The sequence below is a fragment of the Alligator sinensis genome, unplaced genomic scaffold (genome assembly GCF_000455745.1).
Source record: "Alligator sinensis unplaced genomic scaffold, ASM45574v1 scaffold544_1, whole genome shotgun sequence".
Classification (NCBI taxonomy): domain Eukaryota; kingdom Metazoa; phylum Chordata; order Crocodylia; family Alligatoridae; genus Alligator; species Alligator sinensis.
This window is the reverse complement of record NW_005841937.1, coordinates 2,035,560-2,054,521: the sequence shown is the minus strand read 5'-3', so window position 1 is coordinate 2,054,521 and position 18,962 is coordinate 2,035,560. Positions and strand designations below refer to the sequence as shown.

At 39.4% G+C, this 18,962-nt stretch overlaps 1 protein-coding gene across 3 annotated transcripts in view; it reads left to right on the top strand.

Annotated features, from left to right (window-relative positions):
* The window catches only part of TNIP3 (TNFAIP3 interacting protein 3), a 149,511-nt gene that overhangs the window by 117,097 nt on the left and 13,452 nt on the right, over positions 1–18,962 (top strand). For all 3 annotated transcript variants that reach the window (XM_025199141.1, XM_006019735.3, XM_006019736.3), the window contains 5 exons: positions 6,781–6,900; positions 9,158–9,283; positions 11,114–11,167; positions 12,200–12,358; positions 16,473–16,533. In XM_025199141.1, the coding sequence (XP_025054926.1) occupies positions 6,781–6,900; positions 9,158–9,283; positions 11,114–11,167; positions 12,200–12,358; positions 16,473–16,533 (520 nt within the window). The remainder of the gene's footprint in view (positions 1–6,780; positions 6,901–9,157; positions 9,284–11,113; positions 11,168–12,199; positions 12,359–16,472; positions 16,534–18,962) is intronic.

The window sequence follows — 18,962 nt, the reverse complement described above, 5'->3', positions numbered from 1 at the left end:
TTTGTGCTTGGAAGAGGAATATACATTTTTGTAGACCACACTTCTGACCTCTCTCACATGTTCACCTGTGCTGTTGATTCTCTGCCCACGTGGGGTGAAATTTCCTTCTGCCTGAATAAAGAAAAAAATAAGACAAATATCACTACATCAGCAAAGGAACCAAATGAGACTCATGTCAGTGCTCTCTGATTCTCTGACTTAGATTCATTCATCTTCATCATTTACCATCACAGAAAAGTCTGGCCCTTTGTCACTTTAAAAACAAAGATGCACATCCTAGAGCAGGTTTTCAAAGGGGGCTTCAACCTGGTCTCAGTATATGCACATGTAAGGTTGCAGTCGCAATCATTTGCACATGGATATAACAGATGTTTTCACTCAAATTCAATTTATTTGCTGGTAGAAGGTGCTATGAGTGCTGATTTCACAAACCAATTACCTTAGCTGTATGTATCTCTGTATGTAATTTCATGAAGCTTTCAGGTCATTTTTGAAAATATGGGCCTGTGTATGAGGTGTATTTGTGACTAAGAACTCTTTTACATACTTCTCATGCTTCCATCTTACTTGACTACCTGTATTTTTAGAATTATTCAGTGATTCAGGAGAAAAAGGCAATCTATTTTTAAAGAAAGGGGCAAAGCAATAGACATAATTTTGTTTAATCTGTAGATTGAATAAAGCAGTGGGTCTTTTCTAACAATTCTGCATCTCCTGGTAAACCACAAAAACTTCCTGAGGAAATGCACTGCTCTTAAAAGTTACTGCCGTGTAATTTTGTGTGATGCACAAGCAAGAACACCATGACGTACAACATTCAAAGCAAGGAAATTACAAGTTTTCTTACAAAAGAATTTAACTGAACTTGTGGTCTCAAGCTCTGTTTGATATATATCGGCAGGACCTGCTTGAAAAGGTTGCATAATTTCAGTTCCAAAGGTTTCATGTCTAAAACAAATTTCAGGTATTCCATTTTAGTCTGCTTTCCTGGAATCTTGTGGGCTAGAACTAAGAAGAAAGGGGGTAAATGTACCCATGTCGTAAGAGCAGTGCTGCTACAGCTCTTACCAAATGGCTCTTACCATTGCTCTGTCACACAGTTAACTAAATGGGAGGGGTGGTGGCAGAGAGGAAGACAGAGACAGAGAAAGATGCTCTTCCTGGTTTTCCATGGATCATTCTATAAATATTTCACTACTATAGAAAAAAACATAAGATTGGAAGGATATTATGGGTCACTGAGTCTAGTCCCTTCTTATTATAAATAGTCACTTCTGATAATATTATTAAAAAAATTATCAAGCTGTTTCTTATAAAAATCAGTTAGGTTGTTGCTCCAGTGTTTCTCCAGGGAAACTGTTCTAGAATCTTTGTACTTCTAATGTTTACAAACCCTCTTCTGATTTCCAACCTAAATTGATTCCTGGTCAGTTTAAACTTGTTTGCTCTTCTGGCAGCACTGTCCTGCAACTGAAATAGATGCTCTCCTTTCCTGGGTTTTACCCTGCTTGATACAGTTATAAGAAGCAATTTATCCCTCCCCACCCCTTGACTTATTTTAATAAGTCAAACAAGCCAAATCACTTAGTCTCTTCTCATAGGCCAGGTACAAACATTACACTTACTGGTATAAATGTCTGGAAACCAGTCTATACCCATAACAGAATAGAAGTTCAGTACACATAGACTGGTTTAAAAAGGGCAGAATCCAGTCTAAGGATGCCTATACATGTGCAGTGAGGCTGCTCCAATGCACTGTAATTATAGCATGTTGGAGCACACGCAATTAATTTAAGTTAATCAAGTCTGCTGGAGTGTGGTAATTACCATGCTGTAGCAGACCTCAGCATCATCAGTGTGTTCATGGTGAAAAATGGCAGTGGGGACATTTTTAACTAAAGCTTGTTCAATGAGCTTTAATTAAAGCATTTCTGACACCATTTTTCAGTGCAGGGACGCTGATACACATGATGCTCTGGGCACTTTAATTAGAGCAGCTCCTGAGGCCGCTCTAACTAAACTGCCGCCCCCACCCCCCCGAGCATGTCTATAAACTCCCTAAGATTTGCCCCCCACCCCTCTCCACCAAGAAGTATGTTCTGTTTGCTACCAATCTAAACTATGCCGCTAATAGAAAACCGCATAACTTAGGTGGATTCTGCCTTGGGCTTTTTGAATATCTGTACCTAGCCATAATGTAGTCTCCTCATTCTCCTAAATATTCATGTAGCCCTTCCCTATGCCTGTTCCAGTTTGATTTCCTCTTTTTAAAAAAAACAGAGGGTTAAAGCTGTGCACAGGCAACATTTTGTTAGGAGCTTATATAATGGCATAAGTACTTGCGAGTTCCTATTAGAAGCACTTTATTTTGTACATTCTAGGAGTACATTAGTGATTATTTCATTTATTTATTTATTTATTTTATAACCATGACACATGCCTATCTTATAGTCATTCTGTGATCAACTAATACCAGTATTGTTATGCCATTGCTTACTGATGAGCTCCCAGTTTACAGAAGAATTCTTATTATTAGCTCCTATGTGTATGACCCTGTACTATATCTATCTATCTATCTATCTATATAGATGCCTTATGGGCATCCATTTCTTCCTCTCTGATATTCTGATCCCTTTAGTATCAGAGATACCTCCTAATTTTTTTTTCCATTGGCAAATTAATTAGCACACTTTTTTGTGCCCATGTCATTAATAAAAATATATAAGCAGGGGACAAAGAAAGAATCAGTCTCCTCCTAGTACACACTCTTTAGCCAATTCCTTATTTTGATTATAATACATGTACTAATACCAATCTTGTCCAGCTTAACTAATAATTTTCCAAGTGGGCATCATATCAAATTCTTTCCTGAGGGTGAAACAGGTTAGAACTAATGCCAGTTCCTTTATCCAGAAAATCTGTTTTCTTATTAAAACTATTAGGTTATGTTGGCTACATTTGCTAAATCTTTGTTGCAGTTTTTCATTTTTCATTAACTACCATGTCTACTTCTTTTTTCTTCAAAATGTTTTCTAAACTGCAACATACCATTGAGGTCAGAAAAAGGATTCTTCTTGTTCTCTGATTTTTCTCCTATTTCCTGAAAATAGGAACTGCATTAGTTCTTTTCCAGTAATGTGGTACTGCCTCTGATTTAATAGAAGAAGTACTTGGTACCAGAACAGCAATTTCATTTGCCAGTTTTCAGTATTCTGGATGGAGATTATCCAGCTTCCACTGATATGATCACGTTAATCTCTAAGGTTTTCTTTTTCCTGGCTTCCTTGGAAATAGTAATTTCCATTTTTATATACTTATCTTTCTAAAGTTATTTACAATATACATGCTGTTTCTCCACTTATGACATACTAGGACAATGATGCTCAACCTTTGGCCTGTTGGGCTAAATGAGTGGTGTGGGACCAGTCTGTGGCTCAGATCAGGTGTGCACACCTGGATCCAGATTGTACTGCCCCCACCTAGTCCTGCATTCTGGGACTGGTGGCCTGGGACCCTGTGCTACCTCCTCCCACTCCTGCATACTGAGAAAGGGGCCCTGACCCTGTGCCACTTCCACGAAGCCTCCTGTGCTGGGATCAGGCCCTGTGCTGCCTTGTATGTCACATCTAGCACGCAGGACCAGGGCCTGCAGGGCTCTGTATGGATCAGTGGGGAGCCTGCAGGATAGATGACAAGGAGCTGGGGGCTTCATCTGGCCCACAGGCTAGGCGTTGAGCACTTCTGTACTAGGAAATTTTAACAGTGCAGTTCCCATTCACCTCTTCCACCTGTGTGCAGTGAACCAATGTAGTGTTAGCATAGGATTGAGATATAGAATATGTTAGAGTGGTTGCTGTCTAAAAGACCAATAAAAGCTGGGGTATTTTTCAGCAAAATCCAAATGGAAATGACAATAAAGTTTATGTATCCTGGTATCTGAATTATGAATGGAGACAGAAGCCATATAAAAACTGGGGAGATGGAGAAACAGTACTTCCTCAGAGAACAATGAGATACGGTCATATTTGAATTAGAGAGCTTGAACTGCAGTGTCCAAGTGTCTTGTCAGCAAGGTGCAGGTGTATACCACATGGAGAGAAGGAAAAACAAAACCAGATTTCAGCCACATGCATTCCCGGCATCTACTCATAATGCACCATATGTGAGAGAAGGGCTTTCAGTGGAAATAAACCATGAGAGCATGCTAGCTTTCAAATCTAGTATGAATCCTGTAAAACTTTACCAAGTCTCTCTGCTTTCTCATCCCACACCCATAACTCCAATTTGTAATTAATTGTAAGTGTTCTTACAGGAGTATGTATCTTAGGGATACTAGTAAAAAACATACTAGTCATTGGAGAACAGAGAGATGAGATGGATGTTTTGTTCTACATGCATATAGCAGTGAACATCATTTACAAAGTGATTTATCCAAACAACTATGACTTAGGAAGGCATGTGGCCCCACAAAGCATAACACAATGCAGAGAATCTACAGTTGTATTTGTTTATTGTCTCATCTTTGTTCTGATTCATACGTGAACATGCTCCTACATGTACAGTAAGGGTGTATGAAGCAAGCTGTACTCGGTTCTGATTCTGATTCTGCCTGATTTGGGGCACAGTAATTCTATTCGTTGATTCAGATCACTGTCCCAAATTGATTCGGCCAAATCTGCATCAGAAGATTTGATACTGATTTAGAGAATCAGCAATTCAGCTGTAGACACAGCTTTAGATGTTTTTTCTACATACCTCAAGGTACTAGGCATGGCTTGTGAATGCTGCGATGGTGGGGCAGATGGAGCATCCCACAGGAGCACCAGGGAGGGCGGGGGGGGGTGCATGCTGGGCGGCAGACTTTCAGTCCACTTCCGGTACTTCTGGTCCACTTCCACGTCCACCACTGAGCGCACAGGGGACCCCCACCCCTGCACTCCCTTAGCTCAGCAATTGGCTGCAGGGGGGCCTCAGATGCCCCCTCAGACCCAGGAGGCACCAGTTGCCAAGCCAGGGGGTGAGGGAAGGGTCCCCCGCACACTCTGTGGTGAATCCAGAAGTGGACCAGAAATGCTTCTGGTCCACTTCTGGGTCCACCGCCAAGTGCACTGGGGACCCCCCCACACTCCTGTGGGATGCTCCATCTACCTCATCATCTCAGCATTCATGAGTCACCTGGTAAATTGAGGTATGTAGAAAAAACATTTAAAGCTGTGTCTATGTCCAAATCATCAAATCTCTCTGAATCGATTTGAAGGGTTCTGATTCAATCCAGAGAGATTAAAGGGTCTCCTGATTTGATTCAGATTCGGAGATTCAGCCGCTGAATCGGACTGAATCTCCACTGAATCGAATCAGCAACCGAAGCTTCGCACAGCCCTAATATACAGTATAAATTCTTCTGGTACTTGATTAATCTCAGTCTGAAACTGTGCACTCATTAGGAATAATCTGGAGCCCAGCAGTCAGTCCAGGAGTTTGTAGTAGATTAAAAATATTCTCCCTTCTTCATTTTTGTTATGTAGGAGATTTTTGTATCAAACTTTCTCTGTTTAATGGAAGATGAAGCACATTATAATAACTCTTGTATAACACTATGGACATCTGTCCTCTTAGAAGCCTTCTTATGTCTCTTCTGGTGCTCCCCATACCCTCACTTTTTAAATCTGTCCTAAATCCCTTATGACCATGTATGGAAGCCAGTGAACAGATTGCTTGAGGTGGATGCCATTATGCATACTTAGGAAATTCATTCAGTTAAATAGTGAGTGGGACCTCTGAGAAGCTCATGGGAACTTTCTGATAATAGTCACTTGACATCACTCAGCATAATTCAGACAAGGGGGAGTTTGAGAGGGTTAGTGGGAATTATCCTTTTAAAAGGAATAGTGAGGAAGTGGTTTCTATGATTAAAGTTTGAGCAGGACCAGTACCAAATGGCAGATGATCATGTCAGAATAAATAGAGGAAACTGTAAAGCTAGTAATTATGGGGAATGATGAGAAATAATTATGGGGAATGGTAAATAATAATTTTAAGATGACTTCAAAACCACTTGTGGGGTAAAGTTAAGAATAAGATGAGGAAAATATTACAAAATACCTTGACAGAATTTGCTTGAAAAAGAGGAAGTATAATATACCGCCCTCTGTGTGTGTGTGCGCGTGCGTGCGTGCGTGCGTGCACATACATATACACTATGTAATCATGATGCTCTCTAGTGGCTGACCACATGAAATGCATAACCTCCTGCATTCCCTAACTCATGATAGTAAAGGAAGCTGTACTTCTAGTGCAAAAAATCTTTGGTTCAGCTCTTGCTATCGCTATGATTTGTCAGATAATGGCTGAATAAAGGCAGAAGGGAAACTGCCTCTAAGTTTCAGAACCCAGCTCGGGTTTTTTAATTTTTTTCAGTAGTTTCCAAAATTCTGATTTGCCCATGGAAATAACATTTGTGAATGTAAACTGGGTAGAAATGCAGGTGCTCAGTTTGCATCTGCAAATGTTGTTTACATATGCAAATCTGAGTTTCCAAAATCCTAGGCCCCTAAACATAAAGGTTGCAATGCATGCACTTTGAAAATATAGGCCTAAGAAATAAATGTATTTAGTCATACAGTTCATACCTAGTATGTACCCTATAACAATTGCACATTAAAAATAAGCCTGGACTTGCTTTAAGCTGTTCAGTCAGAGATGCAGATGTTTTAACTATTAAAAAGGAATTCATTTGATGTGGCAAATCCCAACTCTGGACTTTATTGTTTTATGTTGCAGGCCCTACTGGATGCATTGCAAAAACAGTGTTCATCCTTTCATGTGCCTCATTTGGACAAGTCTGACAGAAACTGCAAACATGAAGAGATGAGAACTCAACTGGAAGTTCTCAGACAGCAGGTGAGAATATCTGAAAATACACCTGACCAAATCTGATGCAGTACTAATTTTTCCCTTCTCTAAGAATCACAAATTCTCTGTTGTGATTAATGTAGATGGCAGGGCAGTGTGGCACCTTAGAAAGTAACTTGTACAGAGAAACACAAGCTTTGGTAAGCTACAGCATACTTTGTCAGATGCTATATTAGACTGTAGCCTATGAAAGGTCAAAACTCTGAATGAGTTAGTGTATAAAGTGTCACACTGGCCTGCCTTCTTTCTAACTTCAGACCAACACAGCTAACTACCTCTCTCTGGTTAATATCTTATCCTATATTTGAAACTCCTCTAGTCTCTGGTATACAAGTTATGAGTATCTGTCTACCTATCTATCTATCTACTGTATCTATCTCTGTCTGTCTGCCTGCTGTTCAAAATGCTGTTCTTACAGCAGTATGAATGGTAAAATTAAGTCCTGGGCCAAGGACCAGTAAAAGGCCTATTTACTATTAAAAACACCATTATATGTGAAATGTAGAGGTGCCAGGGAGCTGTGCTCTGGGACATGCCATGCTTACTCTGCATATAGTGCCTTTCTAATCAGGATTGCAATAATCATCATACTGTGGTACTGTGTATACACTGATACGCTCTACTGGTGTTTTACTGGGGTTGTATAAATGTATCCTAAGATTTTCATAGGCATTGTGCTAGCTGTCTTCTCCAGGCTGAATTTTACCCCTAATCACGGGCAACTAGTGCCGCCTTAGTCAGGGGGGGCATGTGCCCCCCCAGCGACCAGTCAGCAACCAGCCTGATCTCACTGACTGGGGTGGTGGTGCGGGGGGGAGAGGGAGTCCCCCTGTGACTAATCGCGAGGCGGCCGATCATTGCGGCCACTTCCGGAAGTGGCTGCACCCACATCTGGGAGTGCCCTGGTGCTCCCACTCCCTGGCTGGCACTCGCGGGGGCAGCACCAGCACTCCCACCTGCCCCCACTGCCCATCATCTAAGTGGTGAGTGCGGCCAGTCAGGGGGTGCACCAGTGCTCTCAGGGGGTGCACATGCACCCCCATGCACCCCCTATGCATCACCACTGCCCCTAATGAATAATTCATTCCACGATGGGTATTGATGCTGTTGATGGGTCACTGATGAGTATTGATGCTGTTGATTACTTTTTCTCTGCTCAACTGACAGTGTTGAATTATGTAAGGATCTTACTCTTGGAATGCAGAAGTATAGAATACCTTGATATTCCAATTGCTCTGAGGAATGAAGTAGGGCAAGGAAATTCATAACCTGTATGCCAGGGACAAGAAAAAAAGCTAGATTTCATCTGCATTGTAATCCTCATTTTGAGGAACAAAATACTTTTCTTCTCATTGCTTTCTCTTTCTGTAGTGTATAGAAACAATTTTTTTATTAGTACTTTTCAAGTTAATTTAAATTTTAAGCCTCTCATCCTGTATAATGTTAGAATCAGTCATATCAACACACAAATGGACATGATTAGAAGCTCCATGGAATAAAATACTTGTTTCTGTCACGTTTGACAGCTGAGCCAGACTCCACTCTCTAATATAATGCATGCCAAATGCGGGAGAATAGAATCTTTCACTTGATTGTGCAGTGTTGAATTATTTCATTCTGCCAGACAGTAAAAGAGAATAAAACATTTTTCAAAATCCTCCTGGGGAAGAGTTTTATGAATGCATCTTTTTAGTTGTATAAATCAGTACATTCGCTCTGGACCTTCCCTTGTACACAAATGACCAGAAGACTCTAAATTACTTTACACAAAAAGAAAGTATAAGCAGCAGCAGCAGCAGCACAAAATCACTGTAAATGACCTGCCTATGGGACTTGATGGCAAACTAATAAGACCAGGTCTCCATTCCCAATGCTGCTTTGCTGTGTCTGTTAAAGTAGGCTAATAAGCTTGCATTCCTTAAGAGGCAGACATCCAATTGCTAGTTTGGCCATCAACTTTGTTTCATAAACCATCAGTGAGATTTAGGTACCCATTAATTTGGCCTAGATTAGTAATAAAAACCTATTGGTAAAAGTGGGTGTATTCTATTTCCAAACCCATTACCTATCTACTCTCTAGAAGTAAAAATGATATACAAAATTATTTTGATTATGGAATTTCCTCTTTAAATGCATTCTGTGTACTTGTTTGAAATTGTATTTAAACAAAACAAACAATATGAATGGATAAAATCCATAATTTTCGCACTGCTGGAATACAAATGACAAATCTGAATAATTGCAGGTACAGATATATGAAGAAGACTTTAAAAAGGAGAGATCGGACAGAGAAAGACTTAATGAGGAAAAAGAAGCACTTCAAAAAATTAATGAGAGATCACAGTCCCAGCTGAGGAAATTAAATTCTCAGGTATGACTCAAAAGAAAGCTACCATTGCCAGTACATGTGTATTTTATTTTTATTTTCTCACTTTCCATACAAGGCTTTCTGGCTTCCATTAATTGACATTGGATTTATGTGAGGTCACCACCTGGGATGAAATCATTCTGAAGTAACATTTTAGGGAGATGAGAAATGATTAGAGACTTCTACCAAATTGAGTAGATGAAGGGGCGCTGTTCAAATCTCTCTCAAATAAAAAGAACAAAGGAAAAGGACACTGTTTGTTTTGTTGGCAAGGCATTTGGTATAAAAACTATAGTATTGACCCAGGCATTGAAATAAAGTATGTAATGCATAAATTCTGCTCTCAGCCGTGTATGACTCCTACATAACTGAGAACAAAATTTGCCCCACTGAGCAAACCTGAGTCATTCAGGTTATTGCAAAATCCTCTTCAATGTAATGTTCTGATTACGGAGATTCAGGAAGTTGAAATGAAACATGGCACAAAACAAAGATTCAGTTTTCCTACCTACCTCTTAAAAACAAGAAGCCACAGTATCTTCTGTCTGACAGAATTGTGCAATGTTTTGCAGTAAGTAGCATCATTATGGGATATACTTCGATAACTCCTCTTCCTCCTTGATTTCCAAAGAGGAAATAGAAATATTAGCTGATTCTTAACCAATTCGTGCACCAGTAGTAGCAGGAGTCACAGGATCTTAAAGCAGCAGGGGAATATCTGGCAAGGTGCTTGAGTGCTTCCTTTGATGAAGCTGATTGCCTTAGGCCCTTATTCACTTTAGCGATGAGGGCAGTTAGCATATCCTGCACATGTGAAAATGTCCATGGATGGAGATTTCATAACTTCTTTAGGTAGCCTGCTTCAGGGCTTGACCACCCTCAGAGTCAAAAAGTTTTTTCCTAATCTCCAACCTAAATTTACTTTGCTTTAGTTTGAGGCTGTTGGTCCTAGTTCTGTCCTCTACAGCCACAGAACAAAATCTATCTGCATCCCCTTTGTTATTGCCCTTCAGGTATTTGAACTGTTATCATCAAATCCCCTATCAGTTTTCTCTTTTGCCCACTAAACCCTAGGTTAGTGACTGTAAAATGATTAGTGACAGTGCAGAAAATGCCAGAAAGAATGGTGATTTTTCACGCAGGGGCATTCAAGCATATGGAAATAGCAAGGATAAATGGCATGTAACTAAATGTCTTATGCTTGTACATTGTACACATGCACACACACTAGGATGGCCAGACACAACCCCAGAATACAGGACATCCCGTTGGTGAGGGGTGGGATCATTGGCCCTCTTGGCCAATCAGCAGCAAGGGGTGGGGCCACCACAAAAAGGCCACCTCCCTCCCTGGCTGGCTCGGAATCCTGCTCCTCCTGGCTGTGCACTGCCCTACCGCTAGGCAGAGCCAATAGAATCAGAGCCAATAGAATCATGAAGACAAATGATTGACATGTATTTCCGCCAATTAACTGAAAAACAGGACTTTTAGCAGGCCGTTCCTCATTCAGAAATGGACAAGGGACAAAGGATTTAAAAGCAGATGGTCTGACATAAAACAGGACCAATGGCCACCCTAACACTCTCTCTCTCCCTCACACTCTCTCCTGCCCCCGCTCCCCCGCAAATAAATTGCTTGTCAACCAAAAGAGATCTTTTTCTCTTCCCTTACAAACACATCGGAGTTATTCCAGCCGTAGCAGGCAGGAGCTCCAATGTGAGGTGTTGCACTTGGGTATCTTCTGTGTTTTATGAACAGTTGCAGTAGTACCAGGTTTGGGACTGGAAGTCAAGATGGTTAACTTATCAAAGTGAAAACCTTATTTCTTTACAGATTAAAGCATGTCTGAAAGAAAAAGAACAACTAGAGAAACAGCTAAAGCATCAGGTCTGTTTGCCTCTTTGTACCTTGGTTTTTACATTTAAATGTAAGGTTCAAGATTTCTGTGAGTTGGTAAAGTAAATCTCCACTTCTAAACCTACCAACTTCTCACCCTGTAGAATGAGAGCCTTTGAACTATCCCTTCAGAGGCCAGTAAGATTATACAGGAGAGTAAGGGCTGTAGGATCAGCTGTTATGTTACATTTTCATACTACATTTGTTTCCGTCCTATAGAGCAGTTTCTCTATATAAATGGAGATTTGCTAGAGAAGTAATTTCTATTGAGTGACTGGGACTTCTGATTTATTATAAATGGAGCTTCTCTGCTTCCACATTCACTGGTATACAATTCACCTGTAAGCAGAAGCTCTGCCCAGTGTCCCAACCCCCTTTATAAACATGTTCCACTGTAGTTGCTGTGGTCTGAATGTATTCAGTTAAGTGCCTGTGATTTGATTAGAAAATATTATTGAAAGGTCTTGAACATGAAAAGTTCTATGTAGATATGTACTTAGTCTATATTATTAGACCAAATTGCGAGGTTCTGTTTCATCTTTTTATCCCCTTTTGGTCAGTCCCTTCTGAGGCAAACTCCTAAGCTTCACTGAACTTCCATAAGGCCTGAGAAAAAGCAGAGCAAAAAGCTGTGAGGATCTCAGTATTTAGCACTGTAGTTACTACTGCAACCCAGTCTCCATGTTAAGCAAGTCTACAAGCATTTAACACTGAATGAACCATGAGAATAGCAGAATGATACTGTATGTGACAAGTGTCACCTGGCTCTAGAACGCACCAAAGATGTGTTTTCAGGGCATTTAGTCATTATGAAAAATTGTAGACACTTTGGCCTTGTGCCTGGAGGAGGATTGATCAGAGAAGATATATCTTTGTTTGTTAACCTTCTTAATAGGCTAAATTGGAAGCATCACAATTAATTGTGTAAATACTGATTCATCTTCACATATGGTTCATTTGTATGAGTATTCTGTTTTATGTACTAGCAATGTAGTTTATTTTTTTTTAATCTTTTTCCTGCAGACAAAAGTTCTTGCAGTACCAACTGAAAGGCACTGTATCCAGCCTCAAGTGTTCCTTCCACCTTGTGCTAACTATGGAAACTGTGGATTATGCCACCACTACCAAGACCCTTGGTTACACACAACAGTACGAGGCATTCATGATCAGCAGCAGCACCCAGTAAGTAGGATTTCTGTCACTTTCCATTTCCCTGAACAGTGGTTTTCCCAGAACATGACAATCACAATGATTCATTTCAGGCTGTCCCTCAATGATCTCATAAGGTCCTCTCCAGCCCTACTATCCTATGATTCTATACACGTATTTATCTCTCAATTCATTTTAGGATCCAGATCAAATCTTTCCTTTGTTTCCATGATCTTGAGCTAGCCTTAGTGATCTCTCTTGAGTTTGCCTCCTTGCCTTTCTCTGCACAAATCACCAGTCTGCCTTTGATAAATCCATATTGTTTGCTCCCTGTTTCTCCTCTATCAGGTGCTGCCCTGAGCAGATCTCAGCCAAGCTTATATCAATTTGATCATCTGAATTTTACTGTTACAATTGAGCCTTTAGCAATTTTATGCTTGCTCCATATGCAGGCTAAATATTTAAGACTCTAACAATTCTTTATTATATCCAGAGTGGTTATTTTACATTTGTTTTAGATAATAGCAGTGGAAAATTCCTCATTAAAATAAGCAGGCAAGAAGTTTGATTGCAACTAAATATTAATGAGTATGTACTTTTACTTTTGTCATCTTCTTTGTCTTCTCTGAATATTCTTAAATAAGTAAGCTATATTTATAAAGACAGATTTGATCTCTGAGGGGTGGAACATATTCCAGACATTTAGAATAAATGAGGAGAGTGACAAAAGCAAAGTTCAAAATCCTGGCGCTCTTGAGTTCAATGGGATCATTCTGCTGACTTCTCTAGAAATCAGATTGGGCCCTAAAAAGTTAGTTGTCTACTATGTTGTATTTCTCTGGCTGATTCAGTGAATGATCATGTTCATTTGTGATGACCTGTTGGACTTGCAATGCCCCCATCCACATAATCAGGGCAATAAAACTTTATACAAACCACATGATCACATATTCTCTGGATAGCATGGCTGTATTTTGTGCACATGGGCAAGTTAATGGCAGGATGTGAAACTCTTCTATAAAGTACAGAGGGCCAAATTCCACTCATCTTTATTTATATTGTGCACTATCTTGAGCTATAGCTGATTTGATTTAGGTGAGATCACTGGAGAAGTAAAGCTGTACTCGTGAATAAAGGCAAAAATCCTGACTTTAAACACTTTAAGAAAATATATAATTTTCTTATAGTAGATCCATCTCTTGTGAAACTATTTATATAATTACATTTTCAAGGAGAAATTAAAATAAGAGTAAACTAACTTGAAATGCATGTCATTTTCATTGTATATTCCTATAGTGATGTTACATACTAAGTTATGTTTATCAGTGCAATTATAAATTAGTTTTACAAATTGTGACTGTAGGCTTTCATGCCTAGAGGAAAAACTGTGGACAAGTAGATCAATTTAAATATAATTAATATATGCCTGTCTCTCTGTTTATCAGAGTTGTAAATATCATAGAATGTTTTTCACTGTAGTTGGACTCTGTCCTAGATTACTTTGGTTTTTCCCTCCAAGTTTTCATCATCTGTGTTTCTAATTCCACAAGGAATCCCTGTGTGTATAAATTTTACCATTCCTAACTGGGTTCTGGGAAGAAGTAGTCAGATTCTGATTGGTTGCCTTGAAATTCTCATCTTTGTTGCTTGAGTTTGTCTTTGAAATTCTTTTCCAGTGTGAGCATCATGTTGCTCTTTTGAGTTCTTGTCAAGTCCCTGAGCAATTTGTCAGCAATGAAAAAAGGTGTTGGGATTGAATGTGTTTCTTGATTTAACATATGTAATACTGTGTGTTTTCTGTGCTTTTTGCATTTTTGTTCTTTCTTCACGTTACTCCTTTATGTTCCTTTCAAAATTTCCAATAGAATCATTTTTATTTTGTTGACATGAAATGCATTTCTTCCATCCTTAGGTAGCTTTCAAAACTAATATAAATAGGTAGAAGAGAGAAGAAAAGAATTAAGTGAACCGCAGATTTTGTAAATCCAATAAAAAGAAGCATTAGAGCACATTTTTAGTGTCCTAAAACCAATAGGACAATTCTTGTATTTAAAGTTAAGCACATATTTAAATAGTTTGATTCACAGCCTGCATTGGCCTGTCTTCCAGCCTAGAAATAGTTAAGAATTCTAGGATAAGGTATAAAACATGAATACCATTTCTTGTCTCAGGGAAAGACAGACACTTGTCTTGCTTAGGCTTTCTGTGACTTCTCAGTAGGACCAAGATTTGCGAAGTACTATATTGAATAAAACCTAAGTCTAACTGCTGTATAGTAAGGGTAGGGATAGAGCCTAAAGGTGTCTGGGGAGGGGTGTTTGCACCTTGGGTCAGCTGTTTATCACCTGTACAGTGAGCAATCTGAGTTCATCAGCTTGTCAGCATGTCTGTGATCTCAGCCACTATTTTGATGTGGCTTTGAAACCCAAGGGGGTGAATGCCATACTTGCTCACCCCCTCCCTGTTCCTTGCCACCAAATTTGGTGGTAGGCAAGGAAGCAGGGGATGGTCTTGCTTTGAGCAGGAGGTTGAACTAGATGATCTCCTGAGGTTCCTTCTAACCCAAATTTTCTATGATTGTATGATTCTGGAGCTATGTTCCAGTTCTGACAAGCCAGTTAGCTCTGAGATCTCACTGCAAATACACAGCTGAAAGGGGGCGTCATCTCCATCCTGCTCCTGGACCTGCTCATGAGTAAGGGCAAAAACTCCTTTTAAGTAATGTGTTTTCCATGTGAAGGCAGAGAACTTGAAATCCACAGTGGAAGTTTTTCCTGAGTAATTCCTGTACATCAAGAATTCTTCAACTTCCTTCAATTAACTAACTGAAGGAAATTCACAAATGTACTTTTCTCACTCAAGGAACCTTGTTAGTGTTCCCCTGGTAATTAATGCTATAGTCCGTGCCTAAGTCCAGACTTTTAAAAAGCATACTGTAATTCTTATTTAAAACACATAATAAATATAATTTCCTGTCATTCCCTATACAAGGAAGCACAAACTGTTAATAATTGACATAGGCAAAAATGAACTATTTAAAAAAAAAATCTCAGTTCTGTATGCAAGATAAAGGCAAAGATGTCCCATTTAAAGGCCATTAAGTTCTATTGGGTTTAAGTCTAAACATAACTACCAAGTAACAATTTCATAAGTTTGTCAGGAATTAGATACTATGCTAGTTATTTACCACATTTTGTGATACAAACAGTGGTCAGTAACCTTTTTGGTGGAGGGCCAGATTGACCCAGTTTGGGTTAGATTTGGGGCTGGACTCTGGGACCCAGCTGCCACTGCCGGTTTTGCCTGTGGCAATGGGGAAAAGTAACTGTTGCTGAAGCTTCTTGCCACTCTGCCAGAGCTCCATGTCTGCAGGCTGTATCAACTGGCTCTGTTGGCTAGATGTGGCCTTCAGGCCATAGGTTGCCAGCCCCCGATATAAAGTATAGAACCACATTTCCTTTTTTCCTTCTCTATGCTAAATATTGAGGTTTTGGCAGGGCAAAATCATCTTGGTAGCTTCTTCTTTTAGAAAGGGGAAATATCTATTAGAATGATTCCTTGTCCCATAGTAGTTTCTTGATGGCACATGATACTTATTTGATATGATAGGAGTATTCATGAAATATAGTGGAACAAGAGGAACATTCCTTTGAGATCAAGTTGTCAGCATGAAAAGCAATGCTGCAAACCCTTTCAAACTGGAATATCATTACCTGTCATGTCAGTGCACGCCATGATTCTCCTTGTTCTTGAATGCTTACCTTCATGATCAAAATTGTGATGGCTGACAATGTCTTCTGGTGCATTTCATTTCTCCCTTTCCACTTCCTCCTTAGGTACAACTTTATAGACCTTTGAAAACTGCAGTGTTAATGTTTGGTTTGGTTTGATTTGTAAGGTCTAGAAAGATTTACACTGGCATTTGTAATGAGCACAGCATCTAATCCACAAGTCATAAAGAAGAAAGCAAACTGAAAAACTCAATTAGTGGAAATTTAGAGCCAAATATAAGTTATTTTGTAAATTACTTTTGTATGACTAATAAAAAACTTCATTGTGTAATTATTTTTTAATATGTCACTATTCTTTTGTTTGAAGTGTCTATGAAGCCCATATTGCTGTAATAATGTTTTATTGTTCTTTTCAGCCAGACTATCAGTGGTATGTTCCTGACCAGTTTCCTCCAGATGTGCAGCACAAGGCAAATGGTAAGACAACAGCTGTACTGAGCATATTTAGAATTGACTTTTTTTACTGGGGCCTTTTTGGGATATTTAGTAAATGTCCATATCTGTTGTATGCTCACTGTAAGGTTTTGGCCTTGTAGGGGTGTAACTAGTATGTCTTGGCAGTTCTAATGTGATCATAGCTATGCTGTAGCTTTCGGCTTTGCTGAAGTTCTTAAAACACCTCTTACATATTTTCGGATCACATAAATGCCTCATTAAACTCCTAGTAACAACTTTAAAGAAAAGAGCTATTCTTCAGAGCTTCTGTTAGTCAAACCAAGACTACATTTAACATTGTATGTAACATGGGACAGAGATGGGACAGGTTTTGGAAGGGAGCCCTATTAATAAAGTTCAAGCCTTGGGATTTGGCTTCACTTTATAGAAAACCTGCTAGTGGAATCATCATTTCTTCTCTTTGAACTAAGTAGCAGAGACATCTTTGACATCACTGCTGAACAAAACTATGGATCAGAAAGCCTAGACCTCTGCTCTCTAAACGGTTAAAAATGTCAAGAATGGAGGCAATATCATTTTAAGTGATCAAAAATACAAAGTTACTCTGAGGCAAATGTATCTACATACAACACTGAAATTTGGATTTGACATTCCAGAAAGTACATGGGTATTGAATCTTGGTTCATACCTTTGTAAAGATAAAGACTAGACAAACAAATCAGACCTTGTTTTGCATTCCAAGTGCCTCCTCCTTCTCTTTCTCCTTAGACACTCACCTTACCCACTGTACAGAAAAACAATTGTGGGGGAGGATGGTATACAAGGCATTATGTCCTCCCATACTCTCGTGACTGATGACCCTTTTGTATAAATATTTCTCTCAGGTGGCGTAATGCCATCATCAGCTATGAAGTAATGCATAAACCAAATGTATTTAATATCACATGTTTACAGTGTCATATTTATTATTCTGTATGGTATGGCTGTTGTAAGATTGATAGGCAGTTGCTAAAGTATCTCTCCTGAACAATCCAAATGAAAACATATCTGATCATCTATTCTTCAGCAAATACATGCAGAAGGAGGTGAAAATATCAATATCCATTGAAATGCATGGACAAGTATCCTAAATTATGGGGCTGGCTCTTCCATAGTTGGTTGAACAGTGAGAGAAAGACATGCTGGGGCTTATCCATTTTCTGCTTTTGTTGCACAAGGTATTTCTGATGGGGCATTGTCCCCATGCTCCCTATGTTGTAAATGGATGTTGGGAGCCAGCTGCAGAGGTGATTCTTTGACAGAGTGGTTTTATCATGGGTTTCAAATTGTATCTTTTTTCTAATTCCCCATTTTTCCCTTCATTTTTCTATGAGTTGGCTGCTCATTCTCCCATTTTCAAATATTTTTAAAGCTGTGCTTCCCGTTTGTGCTACCACTGGTGGTAGAGGAGGCCCAATCCCCATCCTCCCAGGAGAAAAATCAGTTGGAAATTTGATGAGTTAAAATTTGTCAGTTTTTACTCTGTCTACTTCTCCAGACCCCATAGAGAAAACTTCCTAATTTTGGCCTAGAGTACAGAATTAATCCATTACTGAGAAAGTATGTTGTATATGGACATCTTTTCCGTTTTGTGCTTTTGCACAGTAAAAATTAGCCATTAATCATAAAATAGCCCCAAATGTTGAGGTCACACATTAAAAAATTATTAAATTGGCAATAACTACTAATTCATTACTAATTTACAGTTTTTTTGGCAAAACTTCAAATTTCAAAATTCCAAAATAAATAGGAAAAATATTGGGGCACCTTTACAACTTTTCCCTGCTTTTGGGGTAGACTTAACTATTATAACCTTCTTAAGACAAGGACTATAACTAGCAAAACTTCTGCAGGATATTTCTTTTCAGCTTTTAATATTCCCAGGAAGGTAATAACTGTCCTTGAAATGTTAATGATGAATTTCTTCTGAGGTAGTGCTGATTATCCTTAATGGACTTGTTGTCCCCAAAGGACAGGGAGTTCGTGCCCGGTGCGCTTGTGCCAATAAACACACAGGGGTGAAGGATCCAATTTAATCTTTATTTCTGGGCAGAAAGTGGTGCTTGGCAATTGTTCGCAAAGCAAGCACCCACACCCCAGTGGGTGTCTGCCTTATATAGCTACGTAACAGGTTAAACTTGCTGATGTGATGAAATGTGTAGCAAGCCCAGCAAGTAACCCCCCTTCCAGCTCCCCCCCAAGTAACCCCCCTTCCAGCTCCGGAACGTTGTTGATACAGCTTTTCCTCTAGCGACGCCAGCAATTAAACAACTAAGTAACAAGCGATCTCCCCCAGCCTAAACAACCTACTCTATGCCCTTGGTTAGATAAAATACTTTTCAAAACATACAAAGCTGTTCCTGAAGTAGAAAATGCATAGTAAGAGTTCAAGGGATCTCTGCTGGACATGG